This window comes from Patiria miniata, unplaced genomic scaffold (assembly GCF_015706575.1).
Source record: "Patiria miniata isolate m_02_andy unplaced genomic scaffold, ASM1570657v1 HiC_scaffold_3, whole genome shotgun sequence".
Taxonomy (NCBI): Eukaryota; Metazoa; Echinodermata; class Asteroidea; order Valvatida; family Asterinidae; genus Patiria; species Patiria miniata.
Window position 1 is genome coordinate 14422839 of NW_024037069.1, and position 23497 is coordinate 14446335.

The window sequence follows — 23497 nt, forward strand, 5'->3', positions numbered from 1 at the left end:
CTTCAAGTAAAATGGATGAAAAAATCACTTGGAGATGGGTAAAAACCCATTCAATTTCATTTCTTTTCGTAAATACTAATGAGTCGTTTAAGTTTCTTTACACAGTTTAGAAACCCTAAAGGACATCTTGGTCTTTTATTTCACTTTCGGTTTTCACCTAATGACCACCACAAATTTCGGAAATTCTCATCTACGTATACACCGATTTAGGGATACCGGGTGTGCATTCGTAAGTTGCGCTGAACCGTGTGTATTTTAGATTTTCGGAAGTGAGAGATCAAATATTGGCACGATATTTCTGGCGATCATGTCAGGCGATTTATCAGTTTCCATAACAATTTTACAAAGGCTTTTTTCGGGGGTGATTTTCTTAAGAAGTCAATGAACCAAATAAAATTACACGTTATTATCAAATTATAAATACACGACATTTTGCACGTTAATTTTCCTATTCTAGGGTTCCGGAAGCGCGCCACATTAACTAAAGTGTTTTTGCATTAAACACACAAGTCAGTCAACCTGTGACTGCACATATACTACTTGTTCATCGATTCTTTCATTCATCCCCAACATCCCTCATTCATCCATTAAATCACCCGTAGTCCTCAGTAGCCCACGTCTGCAAAAACTTAATTTAGGATCTGCCTGCTTAAACATCACGTTCACCTTTCGATCCACATCAATGACCGTCTTGGCCTTTTCTCGAGTTCACCTTCCACTCATCTGACTATAAGCCCAGTCCTGTGGTTTAACACTTTTTCACCGTCTCCCATCTTTTGATCTTTTCCCTTGATCAGTCCAGACTGCATCGCCATTCCCTCTTTCCGTTTCTATCTGCCTCAATCGGGCCTCCTTAATAGCCTTACATTCTCGAGTCCATTAGCCCTTTTTAGCTTATGTTAATCGAAGTGCACACCAGTAATGCCTCGGCCAGGCAAGACACTCCACTTTCTCATTCCTTAAGACCTAAATTGAGAGTACCATCGACCTTTCTTTTACATCCCCAGTCCCGAGCTTTCGCTCCTCTGTCATTCCATATAAGAGCAGAGCGATCCAAACATGCCATCACGAATGCTTTAAAATACCATGCTCTCTCACGCACGCTTCTATGTAAAGGTTCTTACTAATTGCAATAACATGAACACAACAGTCCAACACGATGCCAATCTTGGAAATGTTTTTCCGCCACTATGAACGAGAAGTGGAAAAAACATCCCACTGACTTTGTTTTTGTCAAAACTAAGACCAAGCATCTTGGCCTATAAGATTTCTAGGGATTTTAACTTGTGTGGTTTAAAATGTGACAAACCCAAATATACCAAAAATACAGAGAAAATCTTCAACATCTCGGCATCAAGGAACCCCCCCTCCCCAACTGTCACACACTACAGTTCCTCTCTTTTTATAATCATTACTGTAAAAATCATGCTTCCCTGCTTGGGGGTGGGGAGGGGGCGGGGGGTGGAACGAGTTTCCCTGATAACACCTCAATACCAACACACGTGCCTTTCTCAATCAATCATCTTCTTTCTCTCTTCTCATAAAACTCATATTTCTATATCCAGATGTACATGCATAAACACAGGCAACAAATGGAGAAGAGTTACACATATCTCAATTTGGTCTTGCTTCAAGACGAGATTAAATGCTCGCATAATCTCAACCCCCCTCTTGAGCTAAGACTAGTATGAACCCAGACCAACGATCTGCAGTACCATCGTTTACGACGGTCGGGATTGCCCGCGATTCTCTTTACCAGTGACATTTTATGGATTGCTAGTTCATTTTAATGGACATTTTGTATCTTTGTGATTCTAAGAGGCCATCCCGTCTAATCTAAGAAATCCACAGGGAAGTTATAAAAATGTGTGATTTCTTTTGCAAGGTGACCCTTGTCGCGTGTTCAATAATTCAAATCAATCGGTGACAAAGTTGATTTATTGAATTATTAAAACAACACAAGCATCTGGAGGTGGCAATAGCAGGCAGCTTGGAAGGATCCCTCGGCAGCTTCGTGCCGGATAGCCAGACCGGAAGAAGACGCATCAGCATCGAATGCGATGGAAACCAAACATACACGCACATCATCCACAGCCGTATGTACAGCGCGTGTCTCGCAGGTGCATCCAGCACCTTGCGGAAAGAGTGTTGAGCAGTTGATGAATTAAAGAGGTAAAAGTCTCTACTATACAACCCTTCCGGGGTAAGATTGTGATTATTCTGCCCGCAACAAAAATGACCCCAGCGGACAAACAACACGACACAGCAGTGAAAAAGTTGTTGTAGCTAACTTGACATTGAACATAATTGGTGCCAACGTCGGTTTTCAGCAATATGCATAATGCAACATTGTAGAAACCTTTGCTTTTAATACAAACATGCCTGTATTTTAGGGATCGTAATTCTAACAAAAAATACTCTCAACAATCTGTAACATATTTGCCTGTCAATCATGAATAAAAGGACACTGGTTTTTGCATAAAAAGGAAATTTTAAGGAACATTTCACTACGATATTGAAGTCCAGAGTTAACTCAGAAACCCAAGTCTTTGGCCAATAATCTTGTGCGATCTACCGTAAAGTCTTCCTACAGCGTTTTTCGTTGAAAATTGCTCAGAGATAAGTGTTTTTTGCACATAATAATAAATGTATATTCAACAGCACATTCTATAGACATCACATAAATTTTGTGTAGCTTTAAAAAAAAATGTCTTCTTTGATTTGTACAATTTATACAATTAGAAATGTGACATTGCAGCACTACACCTTCCCAGTCGTAGTCAAATCCACCATCAGTGAATTCACAAGTCAATCACAATTCATATTACATGAAAATGACAAATAATGCATTACAATATCTGAATTGCTACTTGACAGGAACTAAATAGCTTGTCATTGACTTGTCATTTTTTGACTTGTCATTGACTTGTCATTCGCTTAGACAGGGGGAGTCAAAAATAAAGTGACCTGGATTCATGATATTTTTTCCTTATCAGAGCAATTTAAATTGATACATCAACGAAGCATTTATTAAACGAGCATGTTCTGTCACTCATTTGAAAAAGGAATTACTGAAATTGATCCATGCTATGAGAAGTAATGCATATTTTACTAAAACAACTCATTTCTTTTTTACAGCTAGCTGTCCATGGAATTGGGTTTGAAGCTATTGAGCTGAGTGAGAACCAGAGATTGCACACAGGCATTCAGGAACAAATGAATTTTACTGAAACGTTATTTTTACTGTCAGATTTTGTGTTTTCACTATGAGGATTTTTGTTTTCTTGAACAATGACGGTAATTTCTGTTTTTCTGTGCAAATTTTAGCTCATTCATGAAGGCAGAAAACGTCCTTGTTTCATTGCATTTGAACGGTAAATTGGTGGACAGCTGAATTTTGCGAGGTTTGTATTAAAATAGACATTACTTGTCAACATAGTCTGCAAATTACGTGACATTTTCACAGTTACTAGTCAATAATTATGTACTTTATCCCTATGTTATTTTTATTAAATGGAGCGAGCCGCATATTTTTTTAAATATTTTTTTTCTCTCATAAGGTCACTTTCTTTTTGACTCATACTGTGATTGACTTGTCGTGGACTTGTCATTAACTTGTCATTGACTTGTTGACTTGTCATTGGCTTGTCATTGTCCTTCAAGGACATGACTACATCTTGACTGCCCTCCCTCATCTCTTCTTGATACGGAGTATCTTCTTGAAAGCCTTCCTAAAAGTTGAGTTGCACATCGGGTAGATGACTGGATTCAGTGTGGAGTTAATGTAGCCCAGCCATATACTTCCAAAGTACACGTCAGGATCGATACAATGCGAGCAGAAGGCGACAATCATAAAGAAGACCATGTAGGTAACCCAGCAGCAGATGAAGCAGCCCACGATGACGCCAAGTTGCTTGGCTGCCTTTCGCTCTTTGCTCAAGGACATTTTCCGGATGCGTCTTAGGGTCTCCGTGGCACGTCCGGGTCTCATGCTGAATCGAGACAGGGAGAACTTACCGCGTGAGTTGGCATGGATGTGATGCTGGTGGTGATGGTGGTGTGGATGGTTCAAGACATCTTCGTCACTTTCAGTGTTGCTAGCTGAGGCATCTATCCGGTGTTCCACGCTCAGCAGACGGGACGTCACCCCGTTCCGTCTACCCTTGGTCTCCCGTTCGCCCCTACCTACCTCGCTACCCCGTAACTCCGCAGTTAGCTTCTTCTTCGTCGGCATGCATCCGATTCGAGATGACTTACCGCTCCGCCCTGGCAGGTCCTCCGTGGAAAAGGAGATTTTTCTTGAGGACAGGTTCCCGTTAGGCACGGAGTCCCCTTCCACCGTGCTGTTTCGTCTCAGAATGGATTTCTTGCTGCCGTTTTGGGTTTGGTAAGTCCTGCTTCTGAGCGGTCTGAGTTCTTCACTTGCCGCACATGTACCTTTGTCCCGATCTAATGAGTTTTTAGCAGCGATCACGTGGTGGCGATGGCGCGAGCTGGGCTCCTTTCGAGTCGCGGCATCGCCTGGCGATAAAAATTGAGTTTCTCTAATTCTAGAATCTCCATGGCAACACGGGCTCCTGGTGCATGATCCCCTAGTAGAGGCTGTTGGGGAGGTGTCCTTGCCAGCAGCTGCTTTCCTTACTGCCTCTGGGTCTACTATGCCGTGCAAACCAACGGTGAGCAGGGTTAGGTTCGATATATTCCTCAGTTGGTTATTGATTCGTTTGGGCTTCTTAATAGCCCGCCCTCTATCGCTGCTGGGACTACTACTGTTATTTTCCGTCTGATCAGGGGTCTCATTCGACGTGTCTTTACTGGTACTAATGGAGTCGTCATAGTCTGGTGTCCAGGTTGCATCGTCGACTCGTGTCAACTCAACATCGGTCCCCTTAGATGGGAGACTGTTGCCACTCCGAGCAGCTTTCCGCGTCCCTCCTACCGACCGCCTCCCCAGAACCATCTTGGAACGTTTCTGGATCTCGTGGAAAATCTTTGCATATATACAAATCAGACAGGCAAGAGGTACGTAAAAATTCCCGATGGCGGTTCCTACCTTCAAGGGTTTGTTCTCTCCGAACTCGGTGTCGCATATGTTGCTCGGTACACCGCGGTTACCTTGATTGAAGATTGCATGCCAGCAGGTGATTGGTATAATCCACAGAAAGGACAAGAGCCATGCACATGAGATCATAATAGTGGCTCGCTTACCGGTCCGTTTGCGCATGTATTTGAGCGGGAAGCGAATGGACCAGTAGCGGTCCAGACTTAGCACGAGGAGGTTGAATATGGAGGCGGTGGAGGACACGTAATCGATGCATAACCAGAGCTGACAGACGACCAGCCCTAGCACCCAATCCCCACTCACAAAGTAGATAGTACTAATAGGCATGACGATAATTCCGATCAGAAGGTCCGACACGGCAAGACTGACGATGAAGTAATTACTGACCGTCTGTAGTCGCTTTTCCGTCCTGACGGCGTATATGACTAGCGAGTTACCGAAGATGGTGATCAGGCTCAAGAGGGTCATGAAAGTAGCGAAGGGTACCGCGATCCCGATAGTCCGCGGACCTACCCCGTAGGTCAGCGTGTCGTTGTGCCAGACGCCGCTCGGCAAACCGGTGGTGTTGGTGTAGAGCACGTAGACTGGGCTGGCGACAGGTCCTCCATCCCCAGAGACCTCATACAAAGAAGCGTGCTCAGTCCAGAGCGCCCCCGAAGCCATACTCCTTCAATTTCCATCGAGGAGTCCCAAATCATCCAGACGGTTCCCCGCAAACGAGATCGCTAGGGGTTGTCTATCTACACCCGCATCTTAGTGTGTCGACGTCCTTCTTTGGCTCTAAAGAGGAAAAGAGAAAACAGGAGACAGAGATGAGACAAAGTCATACAGCGTGGGAGATTCGTGAGGTCAAAATCTAAAAACCCCACCCTCGGGGAGTCTGGCTCAAGTTTCCCGGGGAGAAATCCGTGTGCAGACGTCACTAACACAAGGATAACAATGCCTCTGGGGACGTTACATCGGTCGGTTGCCGTATTCAGTGGCCAGGGTGCGTGGGTTTTTTTCTTTCTCGTATAGCGCTTTCGCGTGATAGGATTAGGACCGAGTCACCTAAAAATGGGAAAAACAAGATGAATTTGAACCTTCCGATGGCGCATTTACACCTACATGTTCACGTATGCTCGTTTTTGTGTGCGAGGTGATTTCCTCGTTTGCAAAATAAATATGCATTTATAAACTTCGCATGCATTTTTTGAAAGCGTACAACGTGCAGCGGGACTATTCTGTTTTTAGGAAAAGAAACAATAATGCCAACATGCAAATGTCCATTTCCCGTAGGCCTAGCAGTCTTAATTTTTAATTAATTTCACACCGAAGAAAATTAAAGGGATAATCACTCTTGATTTGCTCTCAACGTGCACAATGAAAGAAAGATTGGTTTCCACTCCGTTGCGTTACTTGGGCCTACGTGGGCGACATTTAGGGGGGGGGGGGCTGGCGCATTTAGGGGTTTTTTTCGCAGGGGGCACTTACTAGGGGAAGACTTAAAGAGGTTGCGCAATATGGAGCGGAAGGGGGCAAGAAAAAGAGTTTTGTTCGCTTTTTGTACTTGACAGGCATGACGTCACACTTGACGTCAAACGATTCGTGTTTTTTTTCGTTAGAAGATTGGATTATAAGCATCGTGTTTGAAAACAAATTAGTACGGTATCTGTGAAAGGATATGAAACAGAGGGACCTCATTTAAAATACTTCTTGGTAAGCCCCGTTCCGTTGGAAAACCTGAGGTTATGTACGGTGTCACGAAACAGATTGAAAAAAAAGGCTTAACAATATTCACGTGTTAAAAAAACGTCAACATCATTGCCCTTTGATAATTAGGTTCCGGGGTTTCACCAACATTCCAAATTTGAAATTTTAATATAGACCTCGAAACATCAATTTTTGTAGCGAATCTTTCTTTTCCCTACAGGCCTCTTCAGAAAAAAAACTCTCCTTGCAAACTGACTGAAAGGAGAGAGGATGCACCGCCTGTCCTTTTCTATTTGTCTTATAAAGCAGAACAATCTTAAACGTACAGTATTTCATGATTTGTTCAGTGTTCAACGCCAGCACATTAAACATTACAACGGTTTCGTAACCAAAACGTAAACTACTTTTCCATGGTAATGTTTGTGTGGGCAGACAGCGTAACTCCCATTATAAGGTGAATGTTACGAAAGAAAATGTGTTGACGACTATCACCGGAGATTGACGCAGCATGCCGTCTTATTCCATTTTGTCTCAAGGACGACACGGGCAAACAAATTGTAACTGTAGGAGGAAATTTGCCCGCGAAGTTGGCCAATTTGGGTTCACGTTGCAAATCTCATGAACTCATATTTGGTTACTTTCATTTTGCCAGTAGAATTGGGCGTGTGGGCAGTGTAAGGCACTCTTACGTTACGTGATGTTGCAGGTTTTCCCACATAACTCAATCACACTACTTCTTTTGGCGCTCGTAAGCCTGCGCACAAAAGGCGAAAGAAAATTTGGAGACCAAGGTATCAAATGCTGCCTGCAAAAAAAGAGGATACTGTTTTAAAATTAAAAAGAGACAAAACAAAGCAGGTAAATAAAATTGAAGATGTTTCGGTGCAATTCTTTTCAAAAACGAAAGTTAGACCACAATTTTTCTTCAGCTAAAATTTGATAAAACTACCTGGTAATCCGACCGTTAAACGCATTAAATTCCACACGAATGTTTCGATGCTGGTCACGGTCCCGGAAGGTGTTCGTACATCACATCCAGAGTATGATGCTTCCCAGCTCGTAATGTCGGCGACAGTCGGCGCCGGTCCAACAGAGTGACAAGAGAGGAGCATTTACCAGACTCACCCTTTAACACCTTTAGATTGATTTTTGTCGGCGCGGGCAATAAAATACCTGAGTGAGGATGGTATTTCGGCAGATAGTTGAGGATCGAGCCTTGGCTGACATGAAAAGGGGGGTTAGTCCTAGGTGGCCCCTTCGATCGCGGCTCCAAGTCTCACCAAGCCGATACGAAGGAATCTGGGCTACAGAGAGGCTAGAATGTGACACCCCACGCGCAGCTGCGCGTGCGAATTGCCTGGTTTACAAGGCATAACACCGCACCCTCGACCACTGCGCATCGTAATTACCGGCCCGTTTGCTATCTCTCGACGACGGGGGCTGAAGACGATCGGTTGTCGAGACACCACGAGAGGTGCAAACACGGCCAAGCGCTGCTAATTGCCGAACGGGACGCCTGAACGTGCTCGCCAAATATCGTACCGTACCGCCAAATAGTACAGGGGTTTCCGGAAGTAAACTGCCGTAGGAATCAATTGCTGCTACATCTCGTGCCAGGCCATGTCTGAAGGAAATCGAGCAGCATCGAGCAGCTCGGAACCAGCCGATAACATACCCCTATTTTTAAGGTTTAAGGACGTCACCTAAACAAATTCAATATCTTGAGCCTTAAAAATTGGTGTAAATTTCTGAGCGTTAAAGTCTAACAGATGACATTTCGAAAATGCACCATGAGTTCGAGTTTCTAAGTGAAGTTTTACGACATGATTATTATAATTGTGCAATACTTATACAATCAAATAATGAATTCAGATAATTGTCATTATACAGTCTTGCTATCTACAGGAAGCATATCGAGTCCAGTTGACACTCGAAATGAACTCAACACATTTACCGTTTAAAAAACCAAATGTCATTCCTGTGCACGCCTTTGCACCCAAAGATCGCAATACAAAAAAACAACCTTGCATCACAAATTCTAACAGAATTGAAACAGTCCTCTGAGATTAAAAAAGAAAGGCCCCTCTTAATGAAAAGTGCCGTGTGTGCTTTTTCCCCCCATAAGAACAGCCATTTAAAAATATATTGGTTTTTCTGAAAGGTATGATAATGGAATAGACCAGGCAGAAAAGAAATACTTAACAGTGGAACCGTATGGGGTTGTCACACCTTGGGGAGCCAATAATGAAGAGACGAGCTCCACCAATTGCTATGCCTCATTGGGTTCCGTTCAAACGAAAGTACCTTGGTAAAGGGAGAGTTTGGGTGCATGTTGATACAGTAGCTAATGGAGGAGAGAGGATTACAAAATTCTACTCAAGAGGTATATTTAGACATTGACCCAAAGGGCTTAGGGTAAGATTGGAATTTGGGATGGTGAGTTTAAGAAAAAGGAAAATTCTTTAAGGCCAACAACTGCTGATTTAGGGTTTTGATATTGGCTTTATATAGGCCATGTTTGCGGCATGTAATGGATTGAACATCATCGAAAATTATATAGGTGTTACTAAGAATTCGTCCAATCTCTAGAACTAAGTTATTTACATGGAATGCTATCAACCTGACAGCGGTAGTGTGGGTGTTTTGTCTCGCTCGAAATGTTTAGTTTAATAATCTTGCAAGAAAAAGTCCTGAACAAAATTTGTATTAGTTTTAAACAAGGCCTTGGATGTCTTGAAATTGCATCTGCCTTATCGTTCCATGCTCAATTGATAAGGTCATCGTCGTACCTTTCCTTCCAGACAATGAACAATGCAGGTTCTTCAATGGCCATATAATTACCAATCTCTGGTTAGGGAATGTATACACCTCGACAAATGCAGCCAAAAGTACAAAGCGACATTATTAAGCAGCTGTGCGTTGAAGTGCCATGTAATCGAATGACAAGAAACAATGCAGTGAAAGGGAAAATAAGATTTCTCTGGAAGGAACTTCTGTGGTGCACAGCCGTTTGTTTTGATTCACAATGCCTTTAGTATATCGTTGAGTGATTAAACCGCGCACGTACCTGGATCTCAGGGACAATGGCGAAATTGTAAGTCTTTAGATTCTCTCCGGAAGGGTGGTTGAAGGATTTCATTATTGCTGGAAGAGGTACCTTGAGCTGTAATTGTTCAAGACATAGCTTTACTGACCTTCACAACATCTCGTAAAATCCACTTAAAAGCTTGTCCTTTTGGCTCAAACGGTGTGCACAATTCAGCGGTCAATGTCGATGTTTAAATTATATTCCAACCGCGTTGATAAATCCACGGACCTTGAAAACGTTCACAGCATGGTTACATAGGAGCTTTTGAAAAAGAATGTCCTCTATACAGTGACACTCGTGTATTATTATTGTTTTGTTGTTCCCCAGAGTTGTTCCGCATCAAAGGTCCAAAAAGTAGACATTATGCTCACAGGAGAGAATCAAAGGAAATAATTCAAGTATTTAATGAATTATCAACGCTTAACATTATAGTTGGCTAATATTGTATCACAAACTTTAAACATGTAACACAAAATAGAGTTTTTGGAAAACTATTATCATTTTGTTCTTAGATATTCTGTGTTTTTGTTTTTTGCAGTGCGCAGACATTCCAAATCGTCTGGTAGCCTTGCCATTCTTAATCTTATTCCTTGCCTTGTTCCAAGCTTTGTTTTGATTATGATGAATAAAACCAATGTTGAGCTACCAGACCCAAGAAAAGCATTACTTCTGGTGTTACGCATTTTTGTGTGTTTGGCAACACTATTTAAAATTTAAAACCTATCTTCCTAATTATAATGTACAAAATCCATGGGCTATTGAAGCATAGGCCTATGGGAGTACTGGAAAACACAGAAAACAAGAAGTTGCAATGCTTTACCCTATAAGAAGTTTCAGGTCACTTTATTTCACTTATCCATCATTAATCCGTTTACCTTGACGAGATTAATGTAATCTTGTCCGATAATCTTTACACGATCCAGTTCGCCATCCTAGCCACATAAAACATGCTATTATCTGTCTTGCAAGCAAAGTGTTGAGATAACGAATAATTCTGTCTAGCGAACAAAATTAGGGAGCCACTGACAGGGGTGGAACCACGCGTTCCTTCATGCGGTAACCCTATCCGGTTCGTAAGTGTGACGTCAATTCAACTTACCCATGCGTACTGCACACGGTGTAGCATTGGAACCATGGAACCGGTGTCATATGAAAATCCGACTTCTATGAAAATCGGACCCCTTTTTCCCTTTTATTGGTTAATTCCTTGCACGTGACAGGTCACTCTTCCATTATGATCCTAAAATAGCATATTATCGTACTCTCGCATGCGCTATACTACAATGAGTCCACATTTCATGGAGTCGGATATTCACGCTACACCGGAAGTAGTGCAAAGCTGCGTGTTTATAGCCAATGGCCGCTAGTAATCAGTTGTGCGTGTGTGTGTATGACGAAGCCACTTGAATCGGATTGGTCGACGGAGCATTGAGCGCGTGCGTATACCACCTGCGCGTGAGCGTCATTGCTTTTTGGCTGCTGTGCCAGGTGCAGCGAATTTTTTTTTTTTTGGTCGTATGTATGTTTTATTTCAACCAAACAATAATATTCCCCCCCCCTCTCGTTGGACACCTGCAACCCTCTGAAAAAGAACACATTTTCCTTTGGCACGTGTTTGCGAGCAGACTGGCTCCCTGTCTGTACATTATCGACACTGATTGTGGGGCAGGAACCAGCCTACTCTCTGCGAAAATCGTTTTATTGTCTGGCAGCCAATAATTCGAAATTGTAAAGTAATAACTAAACATGAGCTGATTTTTCGGTTGATGTTTTATATATAAGTGAATAACCTTAGTATTGCTAGAAAAATAGCAATTTAGAATATGATATTATTTTTCGGGATGAAACTCGAAAATAGCACGGGGAATGCAACTTACGCATGAGTGAGACACCAACTCATACAGTGGTAACAAATTCAAACAAGGTGTACGTGAATCAGTAACACTACGCACAATAAATACCCTTACATCTTCCTCCATATTGAGCACGAAATCTTACAAGGAAATGACCGGGTCTTGTCAGCCGTGACATAACCGCATCTCTGCCGTGTGTCACCATGACAACCATCACATGTGAAGTAATCCCTTACGGGTAGCGAGGTTGCCTGTCGGGGAGGCTTCTGGCTAGACGTCTCGATCGATTTACACATTACAAACTATATTTCATTTTGTCAACTCTTTACGCAACCCCTTAAATCACGAATGCCAAATAACAGAAATTAAATCCATTGAAATCCACTTCCTCCTTCGTCTTGATTTCTTGTCTCTATATTTCTTTTAGACCGCAACATCTATAATTTCAATCGTTAGTCGTCTCATGTTTTAGAACCAGATGATCACTTGTAATTTCAGCAAACGTGACTGTCAAAACGTAGCTAGAGTAAGGACAGGACTGTTTTTTTTAATTCATTAGAAATTAATTGGTGCTATAACTATTATCCTGCTATTTAAAATGAGCTTGCAATGAAGATAGCCGATTTCTGGTTGTAAGTTGTCAATAACACGCTCGTCTGTGAGGCTGGAGAACAGACTGCCCTGATCTCAAACTGCTACATAATAATTGATCTCGTGGCGCGACGAGCAGGAGTGATACATTTGAAAGAATTTGTGCTATAGGCCTAAGCACCGAATGTTCATCAACAACATTATGTAATGGAACCACACATTAATGTTTTCATGTTATTTTATCGTTATAGGACACTGATCAATCCCCCAATGTTTGCCTTTCACAATCAGCAAGTTTGAGGTACAACCCCGCAGCCAGCGAAAAACGGTTACTCGCAATCTAATCACCCATAAAAGCACTTTCCAGGTTGAAACATCTTGATTATTTTTTTTCTCGTAAAACCCTCGATTTATCCACGAGAGGCTGAGTGGCCTAATGAGCTACGATTTTCCGAGAGAAGCCCCGTTGACTCACAAAATTAGGTAGATTGCTATCAGCATTTGCGGGGGAGCGGGGAGAATGGGGGGGGGGGGGGGGGGGCTAGGGGCAAGCGAGTTTATTCGCTCCGGTAGGAGGACATCGGGGATGGTCGACTGGCTAGATTGACCACGCTAAGATGAGTTCCGATTAGGGACTAGAATCTCTTGGATGACTGAAGTCATAGACCGGTTACGCATGGTTTAATGTTCCTATCGGAAGCTCTGGGGTTTTAGTAATGGCTAAGTGACCGGTAGATGGTAAGGACCTGCATTAAAGCTGTAATGTATTTGCTACTGAAACAATGTATTTTCTCCTGATCTACTGAAGTAATGCTGCAATGGTTGTTATCGTTACGGCTCATCTCTTGAGCCAGTGGCCAACGAGGCACAATGGGCTAAATTTCCTGACCGTATAAGAATCCATCATAATTATATAGGGGTCCCACAAAGAATTCTAAATGATCTTGTATAGGATCGTGAGGTAATTAAATCTATGTGATTTATTGAATACAGTATACTAGTTGATTGTATGCTATTGTGCCATTCCTTTGTTGGTATGGCCGATATCAATCGCATTGAGAAGTCGCATTTTGTGTCTTTCGCTTTCAGAAACTGTTGTGCATCCATGAATTTAAGAAATACCCCTTCAAATGAGACAGGTTTGATAATTCAACTCATCCATGGAGGATACATCCACGTAGCCATTACCCACAATTCAGCAAACCCTGACCTATTCTTCCTCCATGCTCTTCACTACAACCTAAGCATACCCGAATATACTAAACCCAAACCGTAATCGTATACCAAATCCTTGAGCAAATCCCAACCCTTGGGCTATCATATTGAATTCCTTGTCCCTAATCCGCACCCTAAGTCCCCATGTCTTACTCCAGACTTCCAGATATCACCCCTCCCACCACAAAAGAGTGATATGCGTTGTAGAGGTTAAATTTTAGGTTGCCTTTAAACATTGAAATATGCAAAGCTTAAGCATGGCGGTCATCTCAAATGTAATACGTTTCTGTTCGCTGAAACAGATATGAATTATTTGTTGTGATTATTGTTGCATAATGATAACCAAAAAACAAAATGCTCTCTAATGGTGACCATTATGCGAGGTACAGGGCCCCTGGATGCAGGTTCGGCTCAAGAGGGGATTAAGCTGTCCAGAGGGGAGATTGGTAGGCATGTGTAATTTTGCGGCCGCAGGGGTGTTGGGGAGGGGGAGGGGAGGGGGGGGGGGCTAAATGCCCTAAACTATCCCCGTAGATCCATCACTGAGGTTATGCACCTTTGGTATTTTGCCAAAATAGGCTTCTTTGAAACATCGCGATCGATAAACTTCTAGCAGCAGTTGAGCTCACGAAAAAGTACAATAAACAGTAATAATATTACCTAGAAGCCGGCATGAAACATATATCCTTGTTATTCACAATGATGAAATGGAACTCTCGTCGCACTTTGCAATCGAACCACTCAGGGGATATCAAAGTAGACGCTGGCAGACTCCGACAATTGTCAAAAAATGTATGTAGCGGGTGCAAACAAACTCCGTGTCTGACATTAACTCTGCATGGTAAGTATGAACGGCCACCCCTCGCGCCGAAACACAATATCGCCTATTTGTTTCGCGCCCAGAAATCAATGCTATTCCGTAATACTTTCCGGGTAATAGAATTGGATCTGATCTTACTCATGGGGACTCTTCGTTTCGTCGGCAGTGTGTTCCGAGGGCTCAACTCGAGAATCCAATGCTCGAGGTGCGATTTGGTGATAAAGTGGGGCCACTTGACGCAAAAACCGGCTGAAATGTGAAGTCTTTTAAGAGGTGATTTGGCTCAAATTAAGTGGGCATATTTTCTCCATTACATCCCCCATGACAGGGGCAATGACACTTTTAAAGTTCAGATCTTCATTTTCACCTAAACCTTAGAACACACCCCTTGAAAAAAATTATCTGAAATTGTTAGGTCTACATCTATTTCAATTTCACACGGTGTTCATATTACATGTATAGGATATAGTGAAAATTTATTACTTGTAAAGTTCAGTACTGCAGTTTTTGTAGATGTGGTCAGCAAATCTATACTGTCTTGGTAAATCACAGCTAAAATGCCAACATTTCACGTAAACATAAGTTACGATGGACTATAATTTCAACCGACTCAAATGCTTCCAGCATGCAGTATCTATTTATACAAAGTCGTTCCCACATGATATTCCCCAGACACCATGAACAAAAAATATAATTCGATACATAGAGTGCTGAAAAATAAAATTGACCTTCTTGATAAACTCTGAAACGTCTATTGCAAATTCCCAACAACTTCCCCGTGGAATAGTCAGATTACTTATCATTGAAAACATGAATAAAAACTGTTTGGAGAAGAGAGAGAGAAAAAAGGAAAAGCTATATAGAGGTACGACCAAAGGATTTCTGTTTTGTAACCGGATGTCAAATTCGTTCTTGCAAACGCTACACGGCACAGGCAAATGTGAATGGAGAAAGTACGGACATTTGCAGGCCGGCATTGGAGAGAACGGTCAGAAGTGTTCATCGTCATGCTCAATGTACAGTCGCATCTTCATTTCCTGTGCATGTGTCGTCAATTTCACGGTAATAAAGGTTCCTGAAAGACTCACTGAATATTGAAAGACACTGAAAGACATTGTCCATTCAGCGAACAGAGCCGGCAGGAAATGGCAATGCCAAGTGAAGTCGAGTCTTTGAAATGTGAGAAGGGCATTACTGAAGCACTAACAAAAATGAAATATACTTATATATTAAAACCCACTGTGTTTCTGTGTGGAACTATTGCAGCTGACGGGCCTTGAAATGCAAAATCACATTAGATGTTTTTAATGAGAGGTTGACGAATGTCTTTCAGAATTTTACTAGTAACATCTTCCCAGCATTTCAAAGCTTGGTTTCTTTTACACGAAATAATAGTTCAACAAGTCTGGAACAAAGTGAAATCTCGAAAAAATGGTAGTTGAAACACACACCTATTGAACCAATTTTGCGACTTGCCTGAAAAACTGATCTCATTTTTATAGCTGCACCAACAAACAAACAAAAGGAACCTTCATCTTATGATGATGCGTCGTAGATATTTTACAAGCAGTATTCTGGATAGAAAACACATGATTTAGTTCACCAGCTTTTTTCCATCATATTCCATTAAACCCTCTTCTGCAGGTTTAACATTTAATCCGTCATTATTTTTTTTCCATCGAGGAGAGTAGAAGATCAGATCTACGGGGAAATCTCGGCCAGTGCTAAGAGTGCAAACATCTACTGGAACTACGGGCAACTTATCCCGTTGTATAACTCCCGCAGGCCGTGATGGGCTCCAATAACGGGGCCGAACATTCCCAATCCCCCGGGGATAACCATGGTAATTAAAATGTCAAGGGGGTCCCGCTCTATAGTGTTACCACGGATAAGATGAAAAAGTAGGAGTCTTTTGAGAGAGAATTTTAATCAGCGACGCCATAAAGGGAAATCTAGCTGTAGCCATGTGGTGTAGAATTTAGAAAACAGACTCGGTGACTATTTTTCGCGTACTTCAATTCACGAGTGAACAGAGGTAGTAAAAATTGGTCGAAAATTGCACATCAAGCGAAAAATGGCGTAGAAAAGACGTCAAGACAGGTAGGGCATTGGCAGCGATTTAACGGGTGAGCTAGAAAGGTAAGCACGGCAAATGGTTTTTATAATCAGAAAGAAAACCAATTGGTTGCAAGTGACGCTTGAGGGCGCTATAGTACCTCGGAGGTCAAAGAGCACTTTCTCATATGAATAACATGTCAATTTGCCAGAATGACAACCAGTTGATTACATAACAGGTGTAACCTTTGCGACACCTCTTTCGTGTCTCATGTCAAGTCCAAATGTCCTCTTTTTTAAATCGAGTTAGTGACCTGTTAAACTTGTATCCTACACAATTCAATTTCAATTCAATTCAACAGAACATTTATTTCCATACCTTCAATAGTAATAATGATACAAGAATAATACAGTTATGTAAACACTTAATGTAATGCTAAATGAATGCCACAAAGAGACAACAGATAAATACATATGGAAATAAATAGATGGTGCTGTAAGTAACTGTAAGGAACTGTAAGTTTCTTCTTGCAATATTATACCTTTTTTCAAACTTGTCTTATTTCCAAAAGGAGAAATTTGCAGGGATAAAAACAAGCAGCACTTTTCCACCTGACTCGAAAAGCTGATGACGTTGTTATCAGATGGCCCCAGGGCATAATGTGTGGGCGATTGCAATTACTGCTTAAGAGGAACTCGGTGTTTTTCCTGTGCAGTTAAAGTCATCCATGGGAGCAAATATAGCCACCGTATATCCACAGGCGTACCCGGCGGGACCCAGCAAAATGTCTGGCCACTGATTCTACGAAGCTGCAGAGTCTCAAAGGAAAATGTTATTTCTCAGTCGCAGATCCATTATCCCCCCTTATAAACCCTTATAAAAAAAATGACGACATCATAAAATCATATTTCTTTGACACCAACAGCCCGATGACAGCTAATGTATTTTTTTGCTTCCTTTGCACATAAAGAATAGAGTTCCATAGGAAGATTTTAAGTTGTTAGGCTCGTGTACTGCAGTATCTATACGTTAATTGCTTGTGTTCTTGGGCAAGACACTTTACAGTAATTGCATCTTTCTCCCCTAAGGAATATGAATGGGTTCCTGTAAGTTTAGAATTCAGGACTGTGCTTTCTCGAACGACAGCAAAATCCTCATTTTGGACTTCCTTTGTCGATAAAAAAGCATAAAATAAAATGAGCAACTCCTCTAAGCTCCACACGCCCAAAGTAGCGAAGCTCATTAGGATTCGCCCAAGGCCTGTAGACAAGATGTTTAGTTCCTGTACTCGACATCCCGAGGGACGGGTTTAAAGCTCTAATCTGCATGCATTCGGCATATGTTCACTTCAGACCCAATTGACGTACCGCAATTCATTCGCGGGGAAAACAATCGAGGCTTAAGCATTCTTGGTCCATCCTCGTCACGTATTTAGCATTTTACGACCTTCATGGAATGAAACATGAATGTTTTAGTATCTAACGGAATTAGCCTATAAAGTCGCGGTTTTAGCGGCGGGGAAGGGAGCAGAGATCAAATACTGAACGTAGACTCCATTAAATATAGAATTGGATGAAAAATACCATATTCGCCTAATTCCTAATACATGTAGTTGATTGATTAGCTATATAGTTTTGAAATATGGCCACTTTTTCTATTCGTTTTGTCTCAAAGGAAATTCGTTTCATTTTTGGCGTTGGAAATTAGTCAGCGTGTATAAATTGTGACGATTAATGTAGTATAACTGTTAATTTTAACTAAAGACAATCTCGATATATGCCTTAAAAATCTCTTATGTTGAAATACGAATCACAATAAGTACAGCCTGGATGCCTCAATCATTTGTAACGAAACACCACGTAAATAAACCAAGTTTATTTAAACCATATGCAAGGCCAATTAAAACTTTACATCACCCAGTAAACACTAAAACAAGACCAGACCGGGCCAGTAAAGCTGGTGCAAGAGCGCACAAAATTATATTCAATTGATTCAGAATGGCAGCGGCTATTCACTGGAGGTGTTCTTCATTCGCCTGATCTACACAATGGGACGGATTTAGCCAATTCATTGTTGTTACTGGCTAATACTATATGATTGCACCGTCCGACTCACACGTGATGGGGAGCGAGTCAGTCAGTCAGTCAGTCAGTTAGGCAATGATGAGTCAGTGACATAGGTACACTGAGAGGATCGCCAAAAATCAGGTCAGAGCGGGAAATATAACGGTGTCACGTTGAACATCTGAAGGTTTGTGAAAAACACTTTTGTTAAAGGGAATCCAATCTAGTTTACACTTGATGTGGTACTCATGCACACTTTGCGGTCCCAGTTCCGTCCCAACATTTGCGTAAATTGCACACACTCGTGCCAGATATGTTACACCGAAAGTGTAGAAGTTAATTACGCACGTGGGAAGTTTACAGCAGTGAAAATCTAAATTCAAGGATGCTTGAGGTTGCGAATTTCCTGCAAAATATCAGGGCAAAACCTTGTTTTTGACGCCGGAAAATCGTCTTTACACTGACGAAGTAACGCGAGCAAAACAACAATAAGTGTGATCTAGTTCTGTGTTAATGGTACTTTAATTCTGAAATGATTCTCCTGAATGTTCCCAGTTCGACCAAAATTAAAACCGAAGTGCAATGAGAGAAATGTAAGGCAGACGACCCCGAGGGCTTCATACATAAAAAAAAAAATCCCGAAATTAATCTGCGCATTACCAACTGCATGTTGCTGCTATAGTTTGTGTTTGGCCTCTCCTCGTTCATTGCATGGTTTCCAGTTGATTCTTTGAAATGTGAGGTGCTGTGGTCCGATGGTTACGGGTGTTCGACTTGTGTGCCGTGGTACATGGGTTCGAATCCAGACCGTGGGAATGGTGCTTGTGCTCATGAGCAAGGCGCTTTACCATTATTGCTTCGTCCTTCGCCCGTAGGTCCCGTGTGTTGTGTAATGCACGATAAAGAACCTAGTAACACTTATGGCTAAGAGAAGGGGTTTGCCCCGGTGTTCTGACAATGGCTGCAATATGCGCCGCAGCAACTTGTAAACCCTTATAAGGTGCTACATAATGGGTCGAATATTTCTCATAAACTTCATTTACCTGTCTTTAATAATAGACATAATTTCCAGCGCTTTGAGTACCTCATTGTTGGTAGATACGTGCGGATAACACTCCTGTATTTCCGGTGTAGCATGAATTCAGAATTCAGTTTTATGAAATACGGACTCATTGGTGGTATTGCGCATGCTCATGCATAGATAATTAGGACAGGGACCGGTCACGTGAGAGGGTTTAACCAATAAAAGGAAAAAAGAGTCCGATTTTCATACGAGTCCGAATTTCATATGACACCGGTATTGAACTGTCAAACCTTGACTAGCAAAGCTGAAACACTGCAACTCAGCATGAAGAGCGGTCGAAGATCAAAGATGTCTCGGTCGCTTGGTGGCAGCAGACGTGTTCGTGTGATACTGAGCATGCGCAACATGGCACACAAACTTTGTGCTTGTACTTCCGCCTTGCAAACAGGACGTTGGGAAGGGCTGCATGATCTCTTTGAGCTCTAATTGGATAGATTTTGCATTACCTGTGACGTAGTACGCAGCACACAAACGCGCTACAGCTGTTTATCATACGTAGGGCGCTATAGCTGGGTGCACACCTGAAAATAGGCCTAAACCCATCCGCCGAGCTCATGAATAAAAATCATCCCCTCAAAATTTTCTATATTAAAGAGTTTTGAGAGCCATAAAATTGGGGAATTGAAGAGATATGACAATGAACCTCTGGCCCGGACTTGGGGCTTCCAATTCTGAGCATTTTGGATGCAATTGGGCTCGAAAGTGGCGCTATTTTGCCATGTTGTGGAGGGATCGTTTTTCAAGATGGCTACTTTTCCGCTTTGGGAAAAATAGGGGTCGTCTTCTTTGGGAGAGAATATCTCGAAAAGTCAATCTCAACCCACCAAAATAATAAAAAGAAAATGAAAGATGACATGTTCATCATCATTTTTCTGTGCAGCTTAAATACCTATACGAGAGATCTGAGTATTTAAAAAAAGAATTTTCAAGTGTGGGCATTTAGCACTGGTGTCTATGGGACTTTTATTACAGGGGTACATCCAGCTGCCTGCGAAGGTAATTAAGTTACCCATAATGCCATCCGTACTTCCTTCACAAGATTCTGTGAAGCGGCATCAGCCCTTCCCAACGCCCTGTTTGCAGGCTGGGGGGTACGAGCGAACAAAAACTTCAACTGCAATGGACACTCCAAGGATTGATAAAGGCTAGGCTACGTCAATACAAGGCAACTTAAGCACCTCAATTTACATGCCATTGTCAGCGACCACTCAAATCAAGTCAAAAGTTGACTCAAGAAATTGAACTCCACATTTTAAATCTGATTATAGTTTACTGTGTTGCTCTGCTTTTTTGTATCTGATTGAAAAAAAGCATCTGTTCAGTCTAGTGTTCTTTAGAATTTGTCCGGCTTAAAATTAATGTCACATGCATAGCCTAAGCAGTATAGTACAAAAGGGTAATTATCAAAGGGAGAATATTTCATTGAAATTCCATATTCAAATGCCTCAGCTTTTCGAGTTAAAAATGGCAATAGAAGTCATAAATATGTGACAATTCCAAAAGATTGCATGAAGCCAAAAGATTTTTCAGTCTGCCTGTCTAGATTATATATAAATGTTTATGAAAGTACGGTTCAAACCCTGCTTAGCCATTACTGAAGAAAAATACTTGATCTTGTCATACAAAAGAATTCTTTAACTGTGTCAATCTCTAGAAAAGAGTGTGCTCTTGGGCTAATATTTTGTGTAGATCCAATTTCTCTCCGATCCTGCCTGTTGAATGAGTTATATTAGACGCTCTCTGTAAACATCCGGAGGGAAACGCAGCCTTTAATCGCTTCATCATCTCTGCACTAGTCTTTCCCTCCAGTCGTGGCAAAAGGTAACATCTCCGCTGCGCAGTTTAATCGACGCCCTTTCCCCCTTGTTTACAGCCGGAGTCCGCGCAGACAATTTCATCAAACACTGACAGCCTGGAGCTGAGTCGATGCGGAGACGTTAGCGTGATTAAAGGCAGCTAGTTTGGCCCAATATTTCGTATGGTACAAAAGCACCCGAAATGAAGACGCGACAACTTTCTCTAGCCTAATATCCCTTGTGTCTTTCCTCATCTTAAGAATGATATCCAAAATATTCTCAATCGCCTTGTTTAACCACCCCACAATCTTTTTTCCCAATTGTCAAGGGTATCGGATTTTTTTTTCGATTTGGCCTTTTTATGCAAAAGCTGTTTGGCATCCGTACTAAAGCTGTTTGGCATCCGTACTATGGTCCACACTTACAAATCTCTCAACTCCTCTGCCCCTGACTACCTCTCTTCTCTTCTCTCAATTCGAACTGGGTCTCACTCCCTTCGCTCTTCTCATGGGAAATCTCTTGTTGTCCAGAAAACAAATAAACTCGCAGGTGATCGGGCCTTCTCTATTGCTGCTCCCCGATTGTGGAATAGTCTACCCATCCCTATCAGAAACTCCGATACTGTGCCAACCTTCAAGAAGGCTCTCAAAACCCATTTTTTCCCCCCACACCATAGATGGTCGTACGCCCTTGTTGTTTTTCTGTTGTTCTTTCTGTAGTTCTTCTTTCTGTGTTAAAGTGCCTTGTATCCTTTGGCAATTTGGCGCTCTATAAATCCAGTTATTATTATTATTATCGCCATATTTGCAAATTGGATCTGTTCTTGCTGCGTTCACCACATTTGCATTTGCATAGATACTCATCGTCAAAGGAATAGCATGATAATGGATAAACCAGTGTAATGTTACATGGTGAAATCGCATGAAACAAGCTACACGCGGAAACCCAAATCGGGAAGCTTAACATTAATTGAGACTAGTCGGGTGGCTTTGACGTACGTCAGAACAGCGCTAATACTATCACAGTCATACGTCTGGAAACGTGACGATTACGAATCTCATCATGCAGTGCACGCACTTATACATGTCCACGATGAAATGGCTGTTAAATCATTGATGGGATATGTGCAAACACGCTCGACCTTGGGTTCTCGGCCCCCGCCAATTGTCAATATTATTTCTGCAATTGAAAATCAATTTTAAGCAATTTACCCCGATAAGTCAGAGGAACCAATATATGACTCCTGCGCCGCTACCACACCATAACATAGGGCTGAGCCTCGTGTAGTGGGACCTTCATCAATGTTTGTATAGTGGTAAAGCAATTTCACAGCATATAGGTGTAGAGGGTAGGGATTTTTTTCGTAAAGAAATTCTTAATGCAACCGACATTTTCGTGCAGCTATATCAAGTGAAAAATTGCAGTTTTCTTTGAAGCATTTTACTTGCAATCTCCATCTTGTTATTCGGACTCACTTTAAAAAGCTGTTATTTGTTTCAAAAAATGCCAACACAGAAACACACCATTCTCAAATGTATGAGCATACTATATTAAAAGCTACATGCAGATCAAATTTGCAGCTGAATCCCTCGTTCATCAATGAACATTCACCTGAAAAGACCCCGTGAGGTTTATTTACAAACCAGTGACGATGTACGTACCTTGTCTTTCCCCGTCCAAGCTTAAGTTTTCCGACAGCACAAGTAAGCAAGTGAATTTACCCTTCACGCTATGATGCTACCATGCAAAACCCTGACAGGTTGACAGACGCAGTACATGTGGTTTACACGTCGACACTACGCGGGCAAAACTCCTAGTTGCAAGCAGGGGACACTGTTATAAGTGTTAGCAACTCTAAGATTCCACACTTCGACTCCTGAACTTAAGACCTCGACAGCAGTAGGGCTTTGCATCCAAGGTCGTCGCGTAGAAACATCGAATTCACGCATAAGGTGATGAAAAGTTGTTGAGCACCAAATTGAAATATTAAAGTGAAGATGTCTGTCAATTGAAACTAGCACATTTTCCTATGCAGACTTTTTGCACTCTTCCTACTGTCACTTTTGTGGCACATTTTGTTACGAGGTAGCCAGAAATCAACCCCTACTGTTCATTTTCGCAGGTAAAGCCGAAGACAAATCCGCCAAATTCCAAACGCCGAAATCATGCTGTGATAT

General features: G+C 41.9%; 1 protein-coding gene across 1 annotated transcript; it reads right to left on the minus strand.

Moving 5' to 3' along the window:
- Positions 1-3559: 3559 nt before the first annotated feature.
- Positions 3560-23374, minus strand: LOC119736379 (histamine H1 receptor-like). Its single transcript, XM_038210393.1, has 2 exons — positions 22982-23374; positions 3560-5842 (listed from the first exon to the last, which is right to left on the minus strand). The coding sequence occupies exon 2, from the start codon at positions 5723-5725 to the stop codon at positions 3692-3694; it is 2034 nt and encodes a 677-aa protein (XP_038066321.1). The 5' UTR covers positions 5726-5842; positions 22982-23374; the 3' UTR covers positions 3560-3691.
- Between the last annotated feature and the right edge of the window lie 123 nt (positions 23375-23497).